General features: G+C 55.7%; 7 protein-coding genes across 7 annotated transcripts; 2 read left to right on the top strand and 5 right to left on the bottom strand.

The window, feature by feature from the left end:
* Positions 1 to 1,125: 1,125 nt before the first annotated feature.
* On the top strand, positions 1,126 to 2,855 carry PG986_005032 (uncharacterized protein; the record flags this gene model as incomplete). Its single annotated transcript, XM_066841254.1, has 10 exons — positions 1,126 to 1,281; positions 1,339 to 1,361; positions 1,412 to 1,466; positions 1,578 to 1,814; positions 1,887 to 2,089; positions 2,163 to 2,304; positions 2,373 to 2,458; positions 2,522 to 2,549; positions 2,606 to 2,750; positions 2,803 to 2,855. The coding sequence occupies 10 exons, from the start codon at positions 1,126 to 1,128 to the stop codon at positions 2,853 to 2,855; spliced, it is 1,128 nt and encodes a 375-aa protein (XP_066701116.1).
* Positions 2,856 to 3,185: 330 nt separating this feature from the next.
* PG986_005031 (uncharacterized protein) lies at positions 3,186 to 5,164 on the bottom strand (the record flags this gene model as incomplete). The annotated part of the gene is made up of 3 exons (XM_066841253.1): positions 3,186 to 4,613; positions 4,692 to 5,056; positions 5,104 to 5,164. The coding sequence occupies 3 exons, from the start codon at positions 5,162 to 5,164 to the stop codon at positions 3,186 to 3,188; spliced, it is 1,854 nt and encodes a 617-aa protein (XP_066701115.1).
* Positions 5,165 to 6,669: 1,505 nt separating this feature from the next.
* PG986_005030 (uncharacterized protein) lies at positions 6,670 to 8,811 on the top strand (the record flags this gene model as incomplete). Its single annotated transcript, XM_066841252.1, has 1 exon — positions 6,670 to 8,811. One exon carries the CDS (start codon positions 6,670 to 6,672, stop codon positions 8,809 to 8,811), a length of 2,142 nt encoding a protein of 713 aa, XP_066701114.1.
* A 197-nt stretch (positions 8,812 to 9,008) lies between these two features.
* PG986_005029 (platelet-activating factor acetylhydrolase) lies at positions 9,009 to 10,193 on the bottom strand (the record flags this gene model as incomplete). Its single annotated transcript, XM_066841251.1, has 1 exon — positions 9,009 to 10,193. One exon carries the CDS (start codon positions 10,191 to 10,193, stop codon positions 9,009 to 9,011), a length of 1,185 nt encoding a protein of 394 aa, XP_066701113.1.
* Positions 10,194 to 10,303: 110 nt separating this feature from the next.
* Positions 10,304 to 11,212, bottom strand: PG986_005028 (uncharacterized protein; the record flags this gene model as incomplete). Its single annotated transcript, XM_066841250.1, has 1 exon — positions 10,304 to 11,212. The coding sequence occupies one exon, from the start codon at positions 11,210 to 11,212 to the stop codon at positions 10,304 to 10,306; it is 909 nt and encodes a 302-aa protein (XP_066701112.1).
* Positions 11,213 to 12,742: 1,530 nt separating this feature from the next.
* PG986_005027 (uncharacterized protein) lies at positions 12,743 to 13,508 on the bottom strand (the record flags this gene model as incomplete). The annotated part of the gene is made up of 3 exons (XM_066841249.1): positions 12,743 to 13,194; positions 13,257 to 13,440; positions 13,497 to 13,508. 3 exons carry the CDS (start codon positions 13,506 to 13,508, stop codon positions 12,743 to 12,745), a joined length of 648 nt encoding a protein of 215 aa, XP_066701111.1.
* Positions 13,509 to 15,399: 1,891 nt separating this feature from the next.
* Positions 15,400 to 17,866, bottom strand: PG986_005026 (uncharacterized protein; the record flags this gene model as incomplete). The annotated part of the gene is made up of 7 exons (XM_066841248.1): positions 15,400 to 15,669; positions 15,804 to 15,826; positions 15,895 to 15,960; positions 16,007 to 16,097; positions 16,818 to 17,133; positions 17,179 to 17,663; positions 17,822 to 17,866. 7 exons carry the CDS (start codon positions 17,864 to 17,866, stop codon positions 15,400 to 15,402), a joined length of 1,296 nt encoding a protein of 431 aa, XP_066701110.1.
* Positions 17,867 to 18,457: the final 591 nt, after the last annotated feature.

The raw sequence follows: 18,457 nt of genomic DNA, 5'->3' as shown, positions 1-18,457 counted from the left end.
TGTCACATCCTATTTATCGAGGGATAAAAGACTAATAAGCAAGGGGCTGAACACGTAAGAATAGCCCGCATGGTAGCCAATCAATAAGACGCCTGGTGCTGCGTTGAACGCTCGAGTGTGCAAATACAGGGATGTGTCGTTGGGTGGCTGGGTATGCAAGGCGTAGGCCGTACGTTCATGGTTGGCCCTATACCTTCCCATATCCCATCGAATCCATCGCGTTATTGGACCTGGGATACTACCTACCTACGTGCTCAGGTGGTGCCTGTAAGGGTTGAATGACTCCTTTATATACTACAAGTATACACGTTATGAGAAAAGGCGCTTGAGTAGATGTACATATTCGAACTTGGTTTATGCAACATTTGTATACCCTATCCGCTCTACTAAAGTCCCGGAGGCCTGTGTTGGCCAGAACACCTTGCTCTTTGCCTAAGGCATACTTTTCGTAACGGATGTCTGCCTTTCCAATAGTTAGTGTGGCAAGATACCTTCGACGGTCAGGACTATCGGTGTCTTCTTTAGGGCAAAAGAAACATGTTATCAGAAGAAGGTCTTATTTACACCAAAACGGCTGTTTTGGCAGTACTCCTAGCCTGGGATAACAGATGCTGGGATTTGCCGAACTAGCACGGCATCTTGAAGCTTCCTGTCGAAGCTTGTTTCGCCACTGGCTCGCCAAGACGCAATGTGAAGTCCTGCAACATGTCAATCATTCGAAACAGGGGAGCCTTATCTAGGGGCAAGACAACAGTGACACAGTCAATCCCGTATGAGCTCGACATTTGGAGACCATAGATACACACTTTCATGGGCTTGCGGTATCCAGCTAGCTGGACCAGTCATGTGTTGATTACATATCTTAGGTAGATCTTGGGGTTGCCTATCTACTCCGGATAAAGCGGATAAGTACAATAAATGAACAAAACACGCAGAAACGGCGGGACGGCTAATCTTGCAATTGATTAAGATAAGACATGCCACAGATCCCGATATCATATTTATATTCTCTTTGCTCCTTGGGCTGCTTTTTATTTCTTCACGGAACCCCTGATGCGCATGCTCTGTGCCACGACCATTTGGTGAAGCTGCCCGACTTCCAGTTTCTCGATGATTTATTCCACGATGCTTTGGCCCTTCGGAGTCGGTGCTGCGTTTCTCGTCAGTGGTACATATGCTCGGAGTAACGGGAGCTACAATGGCAGCGATCTGGACGCACCGATGCTGGCGGGCGGACCTAGGGGAGGTCCGGGTGCCATGTTACGATTCGGATGTTCTCAAGTGAGTCTACAAACGACTTACAGTGATGACTTTCATACTAATTTATGACTTTCCTAGGCCGTCATCGAACGCCTTGATCCGTACGTCTTCCAAGGCCCCCATTTTATCGGATGCTTGCTGATCACGCCAGACTCGTGAACCCCGACCTGAACCCATCTGCACACATGCACCAGATAGTTGGAGGTGTAAGTCGACTCTCATATCCAGAGCCTTTCATATCCAGATCCTTTCATTTCCAGAGCTTTGAATCCCACCTTGAGTTGTATTTGTTAACACCATAGCATCAATTCGTATAGAACGCATTCAATGCCTCGATGCCGTTGGAGGACATCTCGCAGCTCGCGACATGTACGACATGCCACTTCACCCAAGACTTTTCCAACTACTGGACGGCGAACCTGTACTTCAAAGCGCGAAACGGCACGTACAAGCGCGTCCCGCAGATGGCGAATCAGTTCAATGACGGGGACGCGGGCGGGATTACCATATACTACACCTCACCGGGAACCAACGCCACAACGGCCTTCAAGCCGGTAACTTTCCACATCCGCTTTCCCCTTACATTATCCTCGCCACTTACTGCGAGCCTAATCCATCAGTAACAGGGCTTCCGCATGCTGACGGGCGACGCGATGCGGCGCACCTCGGAGAACCTCGGGAAGAACATGCAGCAATGCTACCGGTGCTTCTCGGAGCCCAACTTCGGTGGGAGTATGTACTCGCCTTGCTTCGATCCGAAGTGGGATACAGACCACTTGCCGAAGCAGCCCTGTCCGGGTGGCATCCGATCGAACATCATCTTTCCCCTGTATGCCTCCCCAGTATCATCATGTCGCCCACGGCTACAAGAAGGATCACACGCTGACATCGTAGTAACTTAGGTGCTGGGACGGTAAGAGCCTCGACAGCCCCGACCATCGCGAGCACATCGCCCATCCAGTTGGCGGACCGCCGTCGTTCTCGATCGTCACGGGTACTTGCCCGGAAAGTCACCCGGTCAAGATCCCGCAGGTCATGTTGGAGGTATGTCTGCTTGTCATCGGGATATCCATGCCGAGAGTGTCAGCTAATACGACCACGACCCGAACCAGGTTAACTGGGATACTCGGAGCTTCAACGATGAGATCGAATGGCCCGAAGATGGAAGCCAGCCATTTGTTCTCTCGACCGGGGACGAGTAAGCTAACCACCGCTTCAAACCCCGGAGCTTGATCAAGACGACACCGCTGACTGTTACAAGCACCGGATACGGTCAACATGGAGATTATGTATGTATACTATTTATGTCGGGGAGTGAGAAGACGCTCGCTGACTTGGAACCAAGGTCTTCGGCTGGCAAGACGACTCGCTGCAGCTCGCCATGGACAGCCAGTGCTATCTCCGCAACTGTTCGCTCCTCCCGTCCCAGATGCCCCCGGATAAGAACAAGTGCAGCGTTCCTGTCACCGCCCCAGAGAATATAGACGGATGTAAGTTGATCTATTTGATCACGTTTGCGTCCGGCTTGTTAATCAGCAGTAGGGATGGACACGCTTCCGGGTGTGGACATGGAGACATCTGCATATACCCCCTGAGATCCCCATCCGAGGTCGGACTTCACGTTATATACCAGAGAACCCGGTCACCCCCTCGAAAGGGTGCGTTCATAGGTATACCTAGCTGCGTATCTGAAATTGTCGTTTCTGTGATTTGGGGCATATGTTTTGTCTACTTAAGTAGAGAACATTGAAACACTCGTCTCCGTAAAAAAAAATTGGCCCTGCGTTGCAAGAAGGAGGCATAACGAAGCATTGATCTGCCAACATCCATACAGTAGAGCTTATCTCAGAATATAGTCGGTCTCCGAACTCAGTCAATTTTATTCATCTCATAGCTCGTCCAGTAGATTCTGTTTCTTCCCTTAACTACGAAGCCCCGAGGCCGAGCTCCCGAATAAAGATATCTGCCGCCCTCTCACCGATAGCCATGGCCGTGTTGGCGGTATTCGCCGCCACATTCTCGGGGGCGATACTCAAATCCGCGACCTTGAGGTTCCTCAAGCCATGAACCCCGAGCTTCGCGTCGACAACACCGCCCCGCTCCAAGGGTGCCATGGCACAAGTCCCCAGCGAGTGCCACGTCGTCCCGACCTTGTCACGCACCCATTGCTCGATGACGGCATCGTCCTCGGGCGTGTAGACGATGTCCTTCACTGCCTCTGTAGGCGTGTTTGGTTCGTAGTCGAGGATCAGCGCGGCGCCCGAGTCCGCCGCGAACGGCGGGTGCGTCCCGGGCAGCTCGCCGCGGTACACGCTCGGCATGCGCCGGACAATCTCGCGCTGCTTCTTGTAGACCCAGACGTGCTTCTTGACGTCCAGCGGGTCTGACAGGAAATCGGTCGCGAAGTCGACGGGGGCGTTGGGGTCGGACGAGGATTTGATGTGGACGTGGCCGCGGGAGTAGGGGTACACGGTGAAGGCGGTCACGGTGTAGTACTGGCCGGGTTCCATGTCTGGGGTCGGGGGCCCGGGGAACGCGGAAGCTGGAGCCATCATGGCCAAAGGCTTGTTCTCATGGTGCTTGAAATCCCGCTCGTAGGCGGCCTGGAACTCGGACCCCAGAGCAGCGACTTCGGCGTCGCTCGGGCGCAGCTTGCAGGTGATGTCCTGGGCGTTCCAGCCGAGGATGCTGGCGTTGGACTGCAGGAGCGCGCCCACATCCACACGCCCGGCGATGATGGCGTCGGCGGTCTCGTCGGGCTTTAGGGTCGTCTTGTAGGTGTACATCATCAGGTGGTGGTCTTGGTAGTTGCGCCCGACGCCCGGGATGTGCGCCACGACGGCGACTTGCGCGGCTTCAAGGATGGCCTGGTCGCCGACGCCCGACCGCTCTAGAATGAGCGGGGTGCCGAAGGTGCCGGCGGATAGGATCACCATCTTCTCGGCCCTGACGCTCCGGATAGGGGTGTTCTGGAACTTGGGGTTGCCGCGGTATTCAACACCTACCGCCTTCTGGCCTTCGAAAAGCACACGGACTACTTGACTCTGCACCAGCACATGAAGGTTCGGATACCCACCGCTTTCACCGCTACCACCATGTTTCATCTTGGGGTGAATATAAGCACGCGCCGTGTCGGAGCGCACACCCTCGGCGCTGACGAACCGCCGCGCACGCTGGACGCCATTGTTACTGTCCAAGTCCTGGAGGTCGACGTGCTCGGGATAGCCTAGCTGGGCAGCAGCCTTGATGAACTCGTCTTGGGGTCGTTTGGCGACGTAGTTGCCCTCGGAGACGAAGATGGGGCCATTGTCGCCGTGGAGTTCTGCTTTGCCTGGTCCTTGGTAGGTCTCGAGCTGTTGATAAAAAAAAGGGGGGTGTCAGTCATTGCAGCAATTCCGCGGGTCCAATGCGCATCAGCCATGTGCACCCACCTTCCTCAAAAACGGAACCATCTCATCCGCCGACCACCCCTCCGCCTCCCACGAATCCCAATCGTGGCGCTGGGCGCGCGTGTACTGCATCATGTTGACCGAGGACCCGCCGCCGAGGATGCCGCCCGCGGGCACGGCGAGCCGGCGGTCCCCGATCTGGGGCTCGGCGCCGCCGGTGTAGAGCCGGGTGGTGTCGCTCGCGGGCGCGAGGTGGGACATGAAGAGGAGCGGGTGCGCGACGGAGGGGTCGTCGGCGTTGTCGCGGCCGCCCTCGACCACGAGCACCGCGAGGGCCGGGTCGGCTTCGGCCAGGCGGGCGGCGACGATGCAGCCGGCGGTTCCGCCTTTTGGGAGGTTTGAGGAGGCTAGTGAGTGAGATGGCATAGATGGGCTGGGACGGGCTAGTGCTTACCTCCGGCGACGACCACGTCGACCTTCTTGATTTCATCGGGGAGCTGGGTGTAGAGTGGCATCCTCACGAATGACAGTTCGAGGGAGATAGGTCAGTGTTGAAAGATGGGAAGCAGATCAAGCCGTCTTGAGAGCTGCAGTACGGAAATATGATGAGACGGAGTGCAAGTGGTTTCTATTTCATGCTTACAAGAAGAAGGCAGAGATCAAGATATATATAAGTGACTCTCCGTGCAACCCCGCATCATCACCCTCTCCCGCCGTTGGAACCTTACCAATAACATAGAGAGCTACATCGTTGGCATCTTTACCCAACATGGCCAGCCGTCACTCTCGGAGAGGCTTGGCCTCAAGGGCGCATACGGCACAATTCTTTTTGGTCACCAACTTCAACATGCGCCCAGCTTATTGGTTACTGGCTGCAGCAAGGGGGAGGATGTGACCCAATTGCCGTCCGCCGGCCAGGCAAACAAAACTGCCCGCCTGCCTGCATGACCCAGTCTTTCTGCAGGTCCGGACTTTTCCTCAAGCTGGGGGCGGGCCCAACAGAATGGATGGCATCCGGGATATCATGCCCTAGCTACATCCATATTACCCGGGACTTGGGTCGTGGCATATGGTTACAGGGACTCTGGTGGTTGCGGGCTTGGTAAGTGGGGGATGGATTACTCGTCCCTCAAGCAAGTGTTATCCTCAGCGGGTTCCCATCAACAGCGGCAGTAGTGCGGCGCATATTCTCAAGGCATGACTGAAGACTACATAAGGCTAGGTAGGTTATTATATTCTGGTGAAGAGAGCTAGCTATGTTTCTAGTGCGAGTACGGCATCTGGCCAGCGGCCGTGATTATGCCGGGCTCTCTCTATCGTTGTCGTTGGTGTGCGGTCTAGTCGCGACGTCGCGGTAGGGAAATTCGCGTTGCGGCACTGGTGGGCCAGGTCCCAATTGCGGGTTACCAGAATTTAGGGGCTACCGTTGGCAGTTGGGGTTATTTAGCAACCAATGGACCAATATGTATCAAGGTCCATTTTTCAATCTTACTTGGTTCCCCACGACATGACTACGAAAAGTAGTTGGTAGAACTGGCAAATTCCTGGTCACTACGGTTTTACGTATTGAGCAAAAGAGAGGTCATTGGCATTCGAGAGATGTTTGCCTCAGATACCAACTCACGGCAGCTGGGGTTTAAGATATTCAATTGCAGTTTGTTGGACCACTATGGGCCTTCATCGACGATGGCCCCTCCGTCGCTGGAACTCCAGCGCTGAGGCAATCTTGGATAGCGTGCTGAAGCCCTGGAGCCCTGGAGCCCTGGAGCCCCTACCGCCTTGTTTATTGTCCCGTCTCCTGTTCCACGCGACGGGCGTGCATCTTTGCCACTGGATTTCGTATTAATTCAGCAACCTCAATTTCTGTCTCTTATTAAACAGATTGTGAATCTAATCTTCTTGTCCCATTTGATATCTCGATTTACTTGTTGCGTTCTTAAAGTAGGTATCAGTACAGGGTCGGACAACTGAATCTGGAAAGTCAAGGCGGGCCGCCGGCCTAACGGAGAGTGAACAAAGGATGGGTACAAGCGATGAGCATGCCGACGAGCATGCCGCGCCAGCCCCTGCGTTTCACCGGTATAACACGCTGGACTCCGATTACCCAACGACACCAACAAGCGCCACCAAGCCGCACTTCCACTTTGCTCCAACGGATACTGGATTTTCCTCCTCGTCCACGCAATATAGGCCGATTCACCATGGCGGCCACCAGGACGCGCAGAACCAGTTGCCGCCGAGACGGCACCCCGTCATTCGCTATTGGCTATGGGAGATAGTCTCCCTCGTGGTCTCGTTGGTACTGATCGCCACCATTATCGGCATTTTATGTCACTATGAAGGTCATAAGGTCCCACGATGGCCCTTCAGCATCAACCTCAACACCCTGGTCGCGTTGCTGGCCACCATATTGCGCACCACCATGCTGGTGGCCACCGCCGAGGTCATCAGCCAGGCCAAATGGGATTGGTTCCGTCAGCCACGGCCCTTGAGCCATCTGAACGACTTTGAGAGCGCCAGCCGGAGCGTCACAGGTTCCTTCAAGCTGCTCTTCGTCGCGCCGCAGGCCTCTCTGGCCATCGTTGCCGCCATGGTCACCATCTCCTCCCTGGCTATCGGGCCTTTTACCCAGCAGGCCATTAAAACGGTGGCCTGCCCTCAGATCTTGGATGGTGCAAACGCGTCCATCCCGATCGCGCACTCTATGCCGGGCCGAGCCAAGTACTTCCGCATCGGAGCTGGTCAGTGGGAGGTAGATGTCGACATGAAGGGAGCCATGATCCAGGCCATAGCCAACCCCAGCAGTAACGACTCCAAGATCGTGGCCTCGTGCGAGACGGGTAACTGCACATTTCCTTCTTCTGGCGATGACATCACGCACTCGTCAGTGGCCATGTGCAGTACCTGCTTCGACACCACTCCGTTCATCAAGGAAACTGTGAATACCACACTGGCTGACGACAACGCCCCCGCCAATTACACCCTTCCCAACGGGCAGTGGGTGTCTCAGTCGAACGAAGGGTATTACCTGAACACTCGCGCGGACTGGAACCTCTCGTGGGCTTCTTCGGCCTTCACGGACGAGTATCGCAGCGTGGCCCAAGACTCACTGCTTAACTTGACGGTCTTGTCTTTTACTGATGCACCATGCACCAAGGACTCGGGCAAATTGGAATGCCCCCACAACGCGAAAGCAGGTATCGGATGGAAGGATCAAGTGACGGACTACATCGCGACCACCTGCGCCTTCTACCCATGCATGCAGAACTACCACGCCAAGCTGACCCGCGGTGTCCTCGAAGAGCGCGTCGTTTCCTCCGTGCCCGCAACCAAGAACTGGGTCGAGGCCGGTCTCCCAGCCGGAGACACATTTTCTCCCTACGTGAACCACACCGCGCTCAAAACCCCTTGTTCCATCGACGGCGCCACGTACGACCTGCACACGAACTGGACCAAGATCCCCCACGTCCCCGGCCGCTCCTTCGTCGGCATCGACGTCGGCGGCACCAACTACACGGCGCCCAACGAGTGCCTCTACAAGGTCGAGGCCATCTACGGCATGGCGATGAAGGCCTTCATGGAGAAGCTGCTGGCGGGCACGTGCTCGTACGACCGCCGCCAGGGCGACCAGCTGTGGTGCGGGGACCTGTGGTGGATCGCGCCCCTTTACGCGCGCGGCCACGCCACCTCCGCCAGCGTCGAGGGCCAGTTCCGCGCGTACGCGACCGCCATCACGCACAAGTTCCGCGCCGTGGGCGGGAGCAACGCCGACGCGGGCGCGGCGGAGACGGTGCAAGGGTCGGTCGTCCGGACGACGGTGTGCACCAACTTCGACTGGCGCTGGCTGCTGCTGCCGATCGCGCTCGTCACCGCGACGGGGACGATGCTCTTCCTGATGATCTTGCGGAATTACAACGACGACTGCCAGCCCGTGTGGAAGAGCTCGCTGTTCCCGCTGCTGTTCCACGGGTTCCACGCGAGCCAGCCGGCGGCGGTGTCGGGGCCGAGGGCCCCGATGAGTCTGGATGAGATGCGGGGCAAGGCGGCGGTTAAGTTGGCGAAGTTTAGGATGGGGCATGAGGCTGGGTTCGTGGATGTGGGGGAGGCCTCGGGGTCGCGGGCGGGGGATATAGATATGGATATACTGCTGAGGAATAGGTAGACGAATACACTAAATTGTAATGGACACGACTCTCTCTGTATGCCGAACGAGGATCTTGATTCGGGTGTGCTACATATGTCTATGCTTACATTCCTTGCTACCCTAGTCGGGACGTTCAATCGAGAGTAACGTGAAGCAGGATAAGGATCCAGCCAAGTCCAACTCCCCGAATGCCAACACTCTGGGGTAATCAGTATCTATCTATACGGCTCTTCGCCGCCCACCCAGATCTTCTCAGGCCACTCCGCATCCGTCCCCTCCTCAAACAACGCCCTCTGTTCCTCAGTCCCCCGCCCCAACAGCGCCACATCGAACCAAGCCCGTACATACGCCCGCCAAACCTCGACCAGCCGATCCCCGCCGATGGAACCCAGCTGGCCGTCGCCGTCCCGGATCGCCGGCACCACCTGCTTCCAGTACCCGATATCGCTAAAGTCGTGGTGCAGCGCGCCGCGAATGTTGACCCAGCGCCAGGGGTCGGCCGTCGTCTGGAGCGACGCGAACACGGGCCACGTCGCGTCCGAGCCGTGGGCTTCGGCGCCGAGCATGAGGAAGGGCTGGCGCACGTCGGCGAGGGGGCCGAAGAAGGTGCCGTCTATGTTCATTCCGGCGCGGAGTGAGGACGGTACTGCCCGTTTGCTTCCGCCACGGCTGCGCTGCTGCTGTTCCGCAGCTAGCAACGTGGCCGCTGCCGAGGATCCGCCCAGCGAGTGCCCGAAGGTCCCGACGTGCGTCTGATTGAGCTTCATTCCCGTCGCCGTCTCCAGCGTGGGTAGATATTCTAAAAGAGCCAGCGAATCGTTGACCCGCGTCGACTGGATGGCCAGCACGGTGGGCTCGTCGAATCCGTACAGGATGGGCAGGCCGTAGATGCCGGTCCCGTTGGGATACCGCACGAACGGCTGCTCGCGGGCGTGGTCCTGGGCCAGGACGGCGTAGCCGTGGCTGGCGAGGTCCGAGAGGAGGAGGGTGTAGACTTCGGTTGGGGGGCCGCCGCCGCCGGGGGTGAAGAAGAGGGTGGAGTGGTGGTGGCGGCGGTCTAGGGGTTTTGCGTCCGGGATCAAGCCGGGGGAGGGGAGGGTTGAGAGGCTTCCTGCGGATAGGTTGTAGCGCTCTTCGTACAGGGCCGCGGTGGCGGGGTCGAGGTACGGCCTCGTCCAGTCGCCGGGCTCGGGCTCCTGGTTTGTGGGATAGTACACTGTGACGAGGAAGGAGGTGCTGATGTTGTTGGGCCAGAAAGGGTCGGCTTCGTTCAGGACTGGTACGACGTGCTTCTGGAAGCCGACGTGGTATGGGCCTGTTGGCGGCGGGACGGCGCTGCTGGCGGCAGCTTGACACCACACAAGGGCCACCACTGCGGTGCTGAGCTTAATGGTGCGCATCTTCGGTATGTTTCAATGAATCAAGTACCTGAGAAGGATTCGTATAAGATGAGGAGGGGTTGGAGCTGTATTATATCCAGCCTCATCGCTGCATAACCCCCCGTATCCGGCTAATCAGCATCTCGGGGCCGACATGTGTAGGACATGTAAGCGCTGACGCCAAAACGGAAGGTCGATAGTGCAATCGCCGTCGTGGCTGGACGTATTACATGCATTGCACATCTTAATCTCGATCTATGGAGCACAAGGTCTATACGACAGTTGCATATTGATGCTTGGATGCATGAATCGAGTTCTCTCAGAAACTCCACAATAAGGCTCGCAACCTTCGCCGGCGCCTCCACCGGCAGCAGATTGCGCGTCACGAACTCCGCCGCCCCCCGCGTCTCATACGCATGAATCTGCTGCCTCCGCATCGCCCCCGGCAGCTCCAACGGCTCCGCCGGCGCCGGCGCCAGCAGTACCAGGCCCTTGGTGATCATCCGCTGCCTATCAATAGACCCCCGATGCATGCCGTTCTCGAAACAGGAGCGGCCCGCGACCAGCTGCGCGACCTTGGCGCCCATGGAGTGGCCGACGATTACCACGTCCCGCAGACGGAGGTGCCGCATCAGCGCCTCGACGTCCGCGGCGAGGCGGGAGACGGAGTCGTTGTAGTAGTGGAAGCCTTCGTCGGAGGAGGAGGCGGAGGTGTCGCTGTCGGAGGAGCGGGAGGAAGGCGGGGAGGAGATGGAGGAGGAGGATTGGGAGCTGGGGCCGCTTAGGGGGCCGGTGGATTTGCCCCAGCCGCGGAAGTCTAGGGCGAGGACTTGGGGGCGGTGATTGTGACGGTGAGAAGAGTGGTCATCGTCATCACCATGGGCGCCGAGAAGGTGGTCGAGGACGCGGGAGTAGGTCTTGGATGAGCCGCCCCAGAAGTGTAGGAAGAGCAGGACTCTGGAGCTCGGGTCAGTGAGGTTGGTGAGGTAGGAGAGCTCTGTGTCTCCGGAGATGGTGAAGGTCTCGCGATGCAGAGACATTCTTGTCTACAGCTGCTGGTGACTTGGGGTTGTACTACGTTAGGAGACTGGGAGACTGTAGTTGTAACACTTCGTGGTAGTATGGTTTCTTTTCGTTGGACAGTATATCATGAATATTGGCGGTTGGAAGCCTTTTAGTTCACAAGGCAAATGGCGACTCTGCACACAACGTGGTGGAATATATCATAAACGTCGGGTCTCACTAACGACAACAACTCCGAGCTGCTTCGGCATAAAGAAGGTTCGCACTTGTATAGATGCCATTAGCTCACCATGACCTCGTTTCCGAAAGTATATTACATCAGCTGGGTTTCATAGCTCTCAACGCCCTATCATGTCGAGAGTTGCGGTTTGAGATCCTGTAAGTAGCCGGATTGTCCGGATTAGGCGCCGGTGTTCCTTATTGTCGGGGCGTTTTAAGCAGTCGAACTGAGGGCATGTTTGTTTGTTTTTGATCAGCAGGATAATTGCAGGGCAATATGACACTGGCAATATCTTACAAAGAGCCACGGCTCTTGATTCAAGCTCCACGTCCCCTTCCTGGGATGTTGTTCCTGCTCTTGGCGACAAGGGGTGCGAGAAAGTAGGCGGGGCAGGGGTATCAAGAAAATGGTCGTCCCGACTCTAGCCGCCCACTTCCTCATTCCCGATATGACGCTAAACAAACTCCGAAAATCCCATCAGCCGTACACAAGCAACAGCGAGTGTACAGCAAGGACCGGTGGCGCAGCGGTAGCGCGTCTGATTCCAGTCCAGAAGGTCATCCGTTCAAATCGGGTCCGGTTCATCAACTTTTGCCCCTTTCCACGTCTCCGACCGTGTCGGGGCGCACGATCGGGTTCTTTCTTTTTGGAGGTTAGGTCAGTACTGCCATGATTTTGTGCAGTTGTGCCAGTACAGCTGGATAATTCGCATCTGGCAAATCTGAAACTCAATGGTCAGGTACATCATGCACATGCAGGTAACCTATTCCATATCCTTTTCTACATGCGGGTGAACTGTGTGTACGATACTGCCCGTTAAAAGGTCCCTTATATCCGCGAAGGCGAGCATCCTACACTGTTTTCAGGACCAGTATTTTCTAGGAGACGTTGCTTCTCACGAACTATGGATTGTTGATTGCTCTGAGGTCCGAGGCGTTCTGCAATCCCAGACTCTTCGGCCGATGCGTGCACATGACTCCATCCCATGTTTTTAAGCTTGATCTGACTTCGCTTGACCAGCTCTAATCCAACCTCCATCATGCGTCTTCGGTCATACATGCTCTCGGTAATATGCTTGTTTACATGAGGCGTCCAAATCGGACACTGCCAAAGTGCTGGTCAGAAAGGGCCCGATCACTTGTGCATGGCCTCATACGAGTGCAGCTGAAACAGAGTGCGTATTTGGTAACATTCATTAGCAATGCATGTCTCGTGTCTAATTACAGTCTAAATCCGACGCTTCCAGGCTCCCTTAAATGCATCACGTCATCATCATCGTTCATCATATCCCAAAATTAGAGTTCCTCGCTCATTACGCCATACTAATTCAAGGCCCGTACTCGGACCAGTTGATGGACGCCACATCCGCGTAGCAGTTGACCGTGTTGGCGAACTCGTGGCTCGAGTAGCTGCCCGCGGGCACGTCGTTGAGTTCCGCGCACTGCGGCACCAACGTGATGGCGACGCAGTTGTCCGGCACGCGCTGCTGCGCGTCGCCGTACGTGGCGCGCACCGTGATGAAGTTGCTCCCGTAGTATGGCACCGTCTGGTTGCAGGCCACGTACGTGCCCGGCGACTGCGGGGTCCGCAGGATCGGGTAGTGCTCCGGGAACTGCGCGAGCTGGACCCCGGCCTGGCCCGACCCGGCGTTGATGCTGATGCCGTGCAGCACGCCCCCGGCGTCGGTCGCGTCGTCGACGGCGATGCCCCAGGGGAAGAGCGGGGTGCCGCCGTCGCTGAGGGTGTGGGCTTGGTTGTAGCGGGTTTCTTCCGCGGTGCCTGCATCACAAGAGTTAGATACATGATTTCTAGTGTCTCGGTTTTGCGTTACAGCGACGTACCGTTTTGGTAGAAGAGTCGCCCGCTGCTGGCGGTCAGGGCAGCATCGCCCAGCCCGGCGCCCACGTGGAGACCACTGAGCTGCCAGCTCTTGATGGAAGGTTTGAAATCTTTGGACGGGTCGGTTAGGTTGGCAACCAGATTGAAGCCCTTGGATTGCTGGGTGGGCGGGTAGTGAGGAACCACCTGTCGGCTTTCAAGGGGGCGGCGGCAGCCAGGCCGAGAGCGCCTAGAGAAAGAACAGCGCCGAGCATGGTGAACTGTAACGATCAGAATATGTGATTGATATGAATTGGTTGTCTTTGGGGGCAGAGTATCCGGTATATATATATATATATATATATATGTAATGGAACTATGATGCGATGGCGAATCTAGACGTCCCAACTAGTAAAGGGGAAGACGCCGAGCTTTATATAGTCCAGAGGCTAGTATCTAAGCCATAGCGCCGAATGGCGTGTGGTTCGTGTTCTAGTACGCAGATCTGCACTGCCGATGGTTTCTCACTAAGCCGCCCTGGGACAGCGCGTTCCTTGTTGGCGGCAAGATGTGCAAGCTCGACTGAATACGAGCCGCTTGTCAGCAAGTCGCAGATTTTAGAACTGCCGCCCGTGCTCATGCATGCCATTTATGGATGACGTAGTTTGATAGGGCAGCGCAAAAGCTCCGGTCCTCGTATCCCATCTTTGTCATCTTTTGGACCAGATCCTTTCGCAACATCGGTCCTAATCGCACGGAGATTATCAAGTCCTTGAGGTCCTTGAGCAGCATCATACGGTAATGCGGTATGCAACTGTGTGGTCATAACATCCTTCACACTTGTTGTATCCCAGGTGGTTGGGCTTGGAGCTAGTCAAGATTTTGAAAACCCGTAAGCGGAGCGAAGTTGGATGTCTGGGCCGAAGCGCATGTCCAACGGCACTAGCATGAATCAATGTCTATACCATACGTAACGTAGCAACGCATGTGTACTTGTCATCCACACTTCTATTAATATCCCATATCTAAAGCATCGGTGCCTAGTCGAGAGTATAGTCGACCATATACCCCCTTTGGAGAAACCTAGATAATGTTCAGAGCGAGCTTAAAGATATCGCTCTTTAAACAGACTATGACATGCCGCACCACGTTGGTTCTGTTATATACTTAGCTACTCTTGCTTTCCGGTATATGGTAGGGTTACTGGTCTTGAATATGTCGATTAATAGGGGTTTTCAACGTGATACAGCGCTCATTGCGTCGTCGACCTTTGAGCAGGCTGGCATTCTAGAAGCTTGTACCGCTTTCATTTCTCCGGATGTTGCGTTTTTGTACTGGCATCCTCAGACATTGCTCAGATTGGGCCGTGTCATGTATTTTTTTATCGAGCTGTGATTCCGGCCGCCTCGCTTCCACCTTGCCATCAGCTGTCATAGATATGCAAATCACATGACTAAGCACGACGGGGACGATTACGCAACCAATTTCGTCAGCCGTAGTGTTCCCTCCTTGGTGCAATGTTTTGAATGCAATGTTTTCCTGGAAGACTCATGTCAATAGCGAGAGACGATAGCCACTGCGTATACTGCTCGTCGTCGTATTGTACATCACAGCTTGTCCATAACAACGAACACTAGCACGAGAAATACGATGAACATTCAGCCGTGAGCGATAACCGAGAAGACGGCGGTGGCTTTCATCTGCATACCACCTTGGTCAGCCCGCCTCGGGCAAATGCAACCAAATAGTTGAGCATGAATACGATGTTCACGGCTGGTATGACCAGGCAAGCCGTGGGGGTGAGGCGTTCGTTACTGTCAAGCATCACACACGCTGCTATGACTTACTCAGCCTCGGCGGTGATGTTCTCTCCCATGAGCGGGACACGCGGACAGCTAGCCACACCGGGTCCCGAATAACAACTTAAGAGAAGACCAAGATGTCCACAGTGAGAGGGTAGGATTGAAAAGAAGACCCCAAAAAGACGACCCCAGCCGGATTCGAACCGGCGTACTGCCAACACATATTGCTACAATGCGCTGTATGCATTACCACTATGCTACAAGGTCCTGGTTTCGGTAGGACCGCGGTTCATAGGCATAATGTAACATGATTAAACTTATAACCTCCGAATGAGGTAGGATGAGGTGAAATCAATACTTGCAATTAAGTTGATAGGTAGTTGGATAGAGTAGGAGCACCATAGAGGCAGTTATATACAGGCCCTGCCCCCCCTCCCTCCATCCCATTGGTGTTTGTGTATGCACCAGCAATCTTACTGGTGCGCAGTTCACGTTCGTCAAGTGAAGTAGACACGATGATGGCCGAACCGGGCTCCGCTAGTTTGTTGATATTCTGCTTGTGCCAGCCATAGAACACCATGATCTCCTCTTCCACAGGTGGCGTCTTCTTTTCTTTAAAAGTGGTGGCGAGCAGCTTCATCGAGTCAGTCAAGGTGGTATAGGGGTGCTGGTTGTTTAGAGCCAAACAGTCGTCGACTCTTGTTGGTCAAAGTAGCTAGTCATCGAGCGTTACCAGACTTGAGGCGCATTCACCGATAGGAAGCGTACGACAATATCTCTTATCGACAGTCCTATTACATTTCAAACAAATTCATAAGGAAAGATCGGCAGATGTAGCACATCGGAGGATTTGACATACTTAGAAATATAGGTAAAATGCTATATCCACCACATTTGGCACTTCCTTCCTTATCGAGGGTCTTCTCTGAGGGAAGTCGTATGTTCCGAGCAAGCCGGGTAAGACGGCCCACCTCGAGCGCCCATACCCTTGTCATCTTCGTGATATGTGGGTTCGTCTCCGCCTGGGAGCTGAAGAGGACCATCCTTCGACCATCGACTGATCTACAATGTAAAGAGATCATTTGAAGGACTTCGACTCGCGCGAGAGATTTAGTCTTCGTCAAGGCCAACAATAATAGCCTGTACCAAATTAAAATACGGTGATAGCCGGTGGCATTACCGTATGCTGCGATTCAACCCAGCCGGGCAGAAGGCCCCTGATTGCCCACCCCGGCGCTTCTTGTCGAAAATAGACCGACCAGCCCAGGCAGCAGCGGAGCCGTTCCGCCGGGATGGGAATCCAATTGAACGCCGTACATAGGAGCCTCTGAGCCTCTGAGCCAAGATTGCCTGTCGGTTGGTAGACCAATTTCGGACTACCTGCTGTGCCGCGACACCTGACTGACCACCATGCAATGCCTAGGGGCGGCGGCTGAACCAACCGCCTCGCATGTGGGCGCCAGTAGTCTCGATTCCCGAAACATCTTCGCTTGAATGTACATGCAAATATGATCGTCACCCCAAAATACTTCTTATCTGCCGGAAAGCTTTGCGGGTTAACGGTCTCTGATTTTGGTCGCAAGGGCATTTGATCGTCCGATCAACGACAGACAGACGGAGAGTGGGGGCGCCGGGAATCAATTCCCCCCAGTCATATCCAGCCGCGGCGCGCCGCCGCCAACGACGACGATCACGATGGCTTACACCATGTCCGTAGGCACGGCGACGCCGCCGCCGCCGCAGTTCACGCCGGCGCCGTCGTGCCGGGAGTCCTTCGCGCACCTGTACAGGGTGACGAGCTTCGTGCAGGAGTCGCCCACGGGCGCGCACCTGCCGGCCTGCACGACCGCCTCGGCCGACTACCTCTGGACGTGCGCGTACTACAATCTGGGGTACCACTGGCGGAACGGGGGCGACTACTGCGTGCCGCGCTCGGCGACGACGCGGGTGGACGAGGTGCCGCCGAGCTACTCGGGCTGCCCGGTGGGATACACGACGGCGTGCGCGGGGACAAATGCGCAGAGGAACAAGGACCCGTACTGGCCCAGTACGATCGTAGAAGCAGTGTGCTGCCCTACGTAAGGAACCTCCATCAATCCTGTCCCCGAAATAGTCAAAAGCGGAATACTGACATGTAGTTCACCTAGACATTCGGTCTATTCCTTCACCTGTGACAGCCCGGAAAATACCTCCACAGGCACAGATTTCCCATGGTACGAGTACGCCTACGGCAGCATCGGCTGCGCCGCCGCCGTCCCGCCCACCATGACGACCGCCGTCGACGTCCTGCAAGTCGAGACGGTGGCCGTGGGGACCTGGCTGTCGTGGTGGACCGAGACGAACAAGGTGTCGACGTTCACGGGGGCCGACTACCAGTACGACTACGACTCGCTGACCACGACGTCGACGGCCACGCTCACGCCGGGCGTCGACCGCGTGAGCGCCCAGGCTGTGCACAACCACTACACCGTCTGGGGCCGCTCGACCTGCTACGGCCGCAGCGGGTGCGCGACGCCCGCGCCCATGTGGGACGGGGGCTACTACGACCAGCCCGCCGATCCGCCGTGGGCCGCCAAGGGGGCCAGCGCGGGAGGCAACGCGACGGCGACGGGCGTCGCGGCCGTCGTGCTGTTGTTACTCATCTCCCTCGCCTTCTCCTTCTCCGTCATCGGGTTCCTGAGGAAAGGGAAACAAATGCACGAGCGGCGCGAGCGGATACGCCAGGAAACTTTCGCGGAGACGCGGCGGCAGGAGGCGGAAGCGAGGCGGCGGGATTTATTGTATACCGACCAGTCGCCCGAGTCCGGATCGACGTAAAGGGGGCGGGCCATCTTATTCATGTGTATATACCTCATTTGCGTTAAATATTGCTACTGTTGTCTCACAACCCTTATAATGTATTAAAGCAGAGAATTCACAATGGTTGCGGGAGGAATGAACTAGGTCTTGCCTTCGTTCTGCAGTTTTGCTGGTTTTGTATTGATTTTGGATACCAGGACTCAAGACCTCGTTGGTCGTAGACGTCGTGTCAAGGTACCACAAAGACGGGATAGGCTCATGTTCATTATCATTGAACACATAAACTTGTGCAATCCGAATGTGCGGTCGTTTACCAGATGTCCCAAGTATGTCAGCGCGATACGGCAAAGATCACAGAAGGCTCGATACCATACACTGGATGTGCATACACATACAGCCGCATGAGAAGCGGACACTGGGACTGATCGCCTGTGTATTGTGTAGGTTACTGCCCCAGTGAGGGCAGATGGCGCGCAGGATCGCCGGCTTTAGATCCTTCACCCCTCTCGCCACTGTTCAGAACCTCTGATATGTTGATGGGCATTTCTTAACGGCCTTCTTGAGACATATGTTGGTAATTCCTGCTCTTGGTATACATCATACCAGGACAATTCAGTGGTTTG

This window comes from Apiospora aurea, assembly GCF_038362705.1.
Source record: "Apiospora aurea strain CBS 24483 chromosome Unknown utg000004l_segment0_segment0, whole genome shotgun sequence".
In the NCBI taxonomy this organism is placed as follows: domain Eukaryota; kingdom Fungi; phylum Ascomycota; class Sordariomycetes; order Amphisphaeriales; family Apiosporaceae; genus Apiospora; species Apiospora aurea.
Note: the sequence above shows the minus strand (reverse complement) of the source record. Positions and strands in the feature narration are given on the sequence as shown.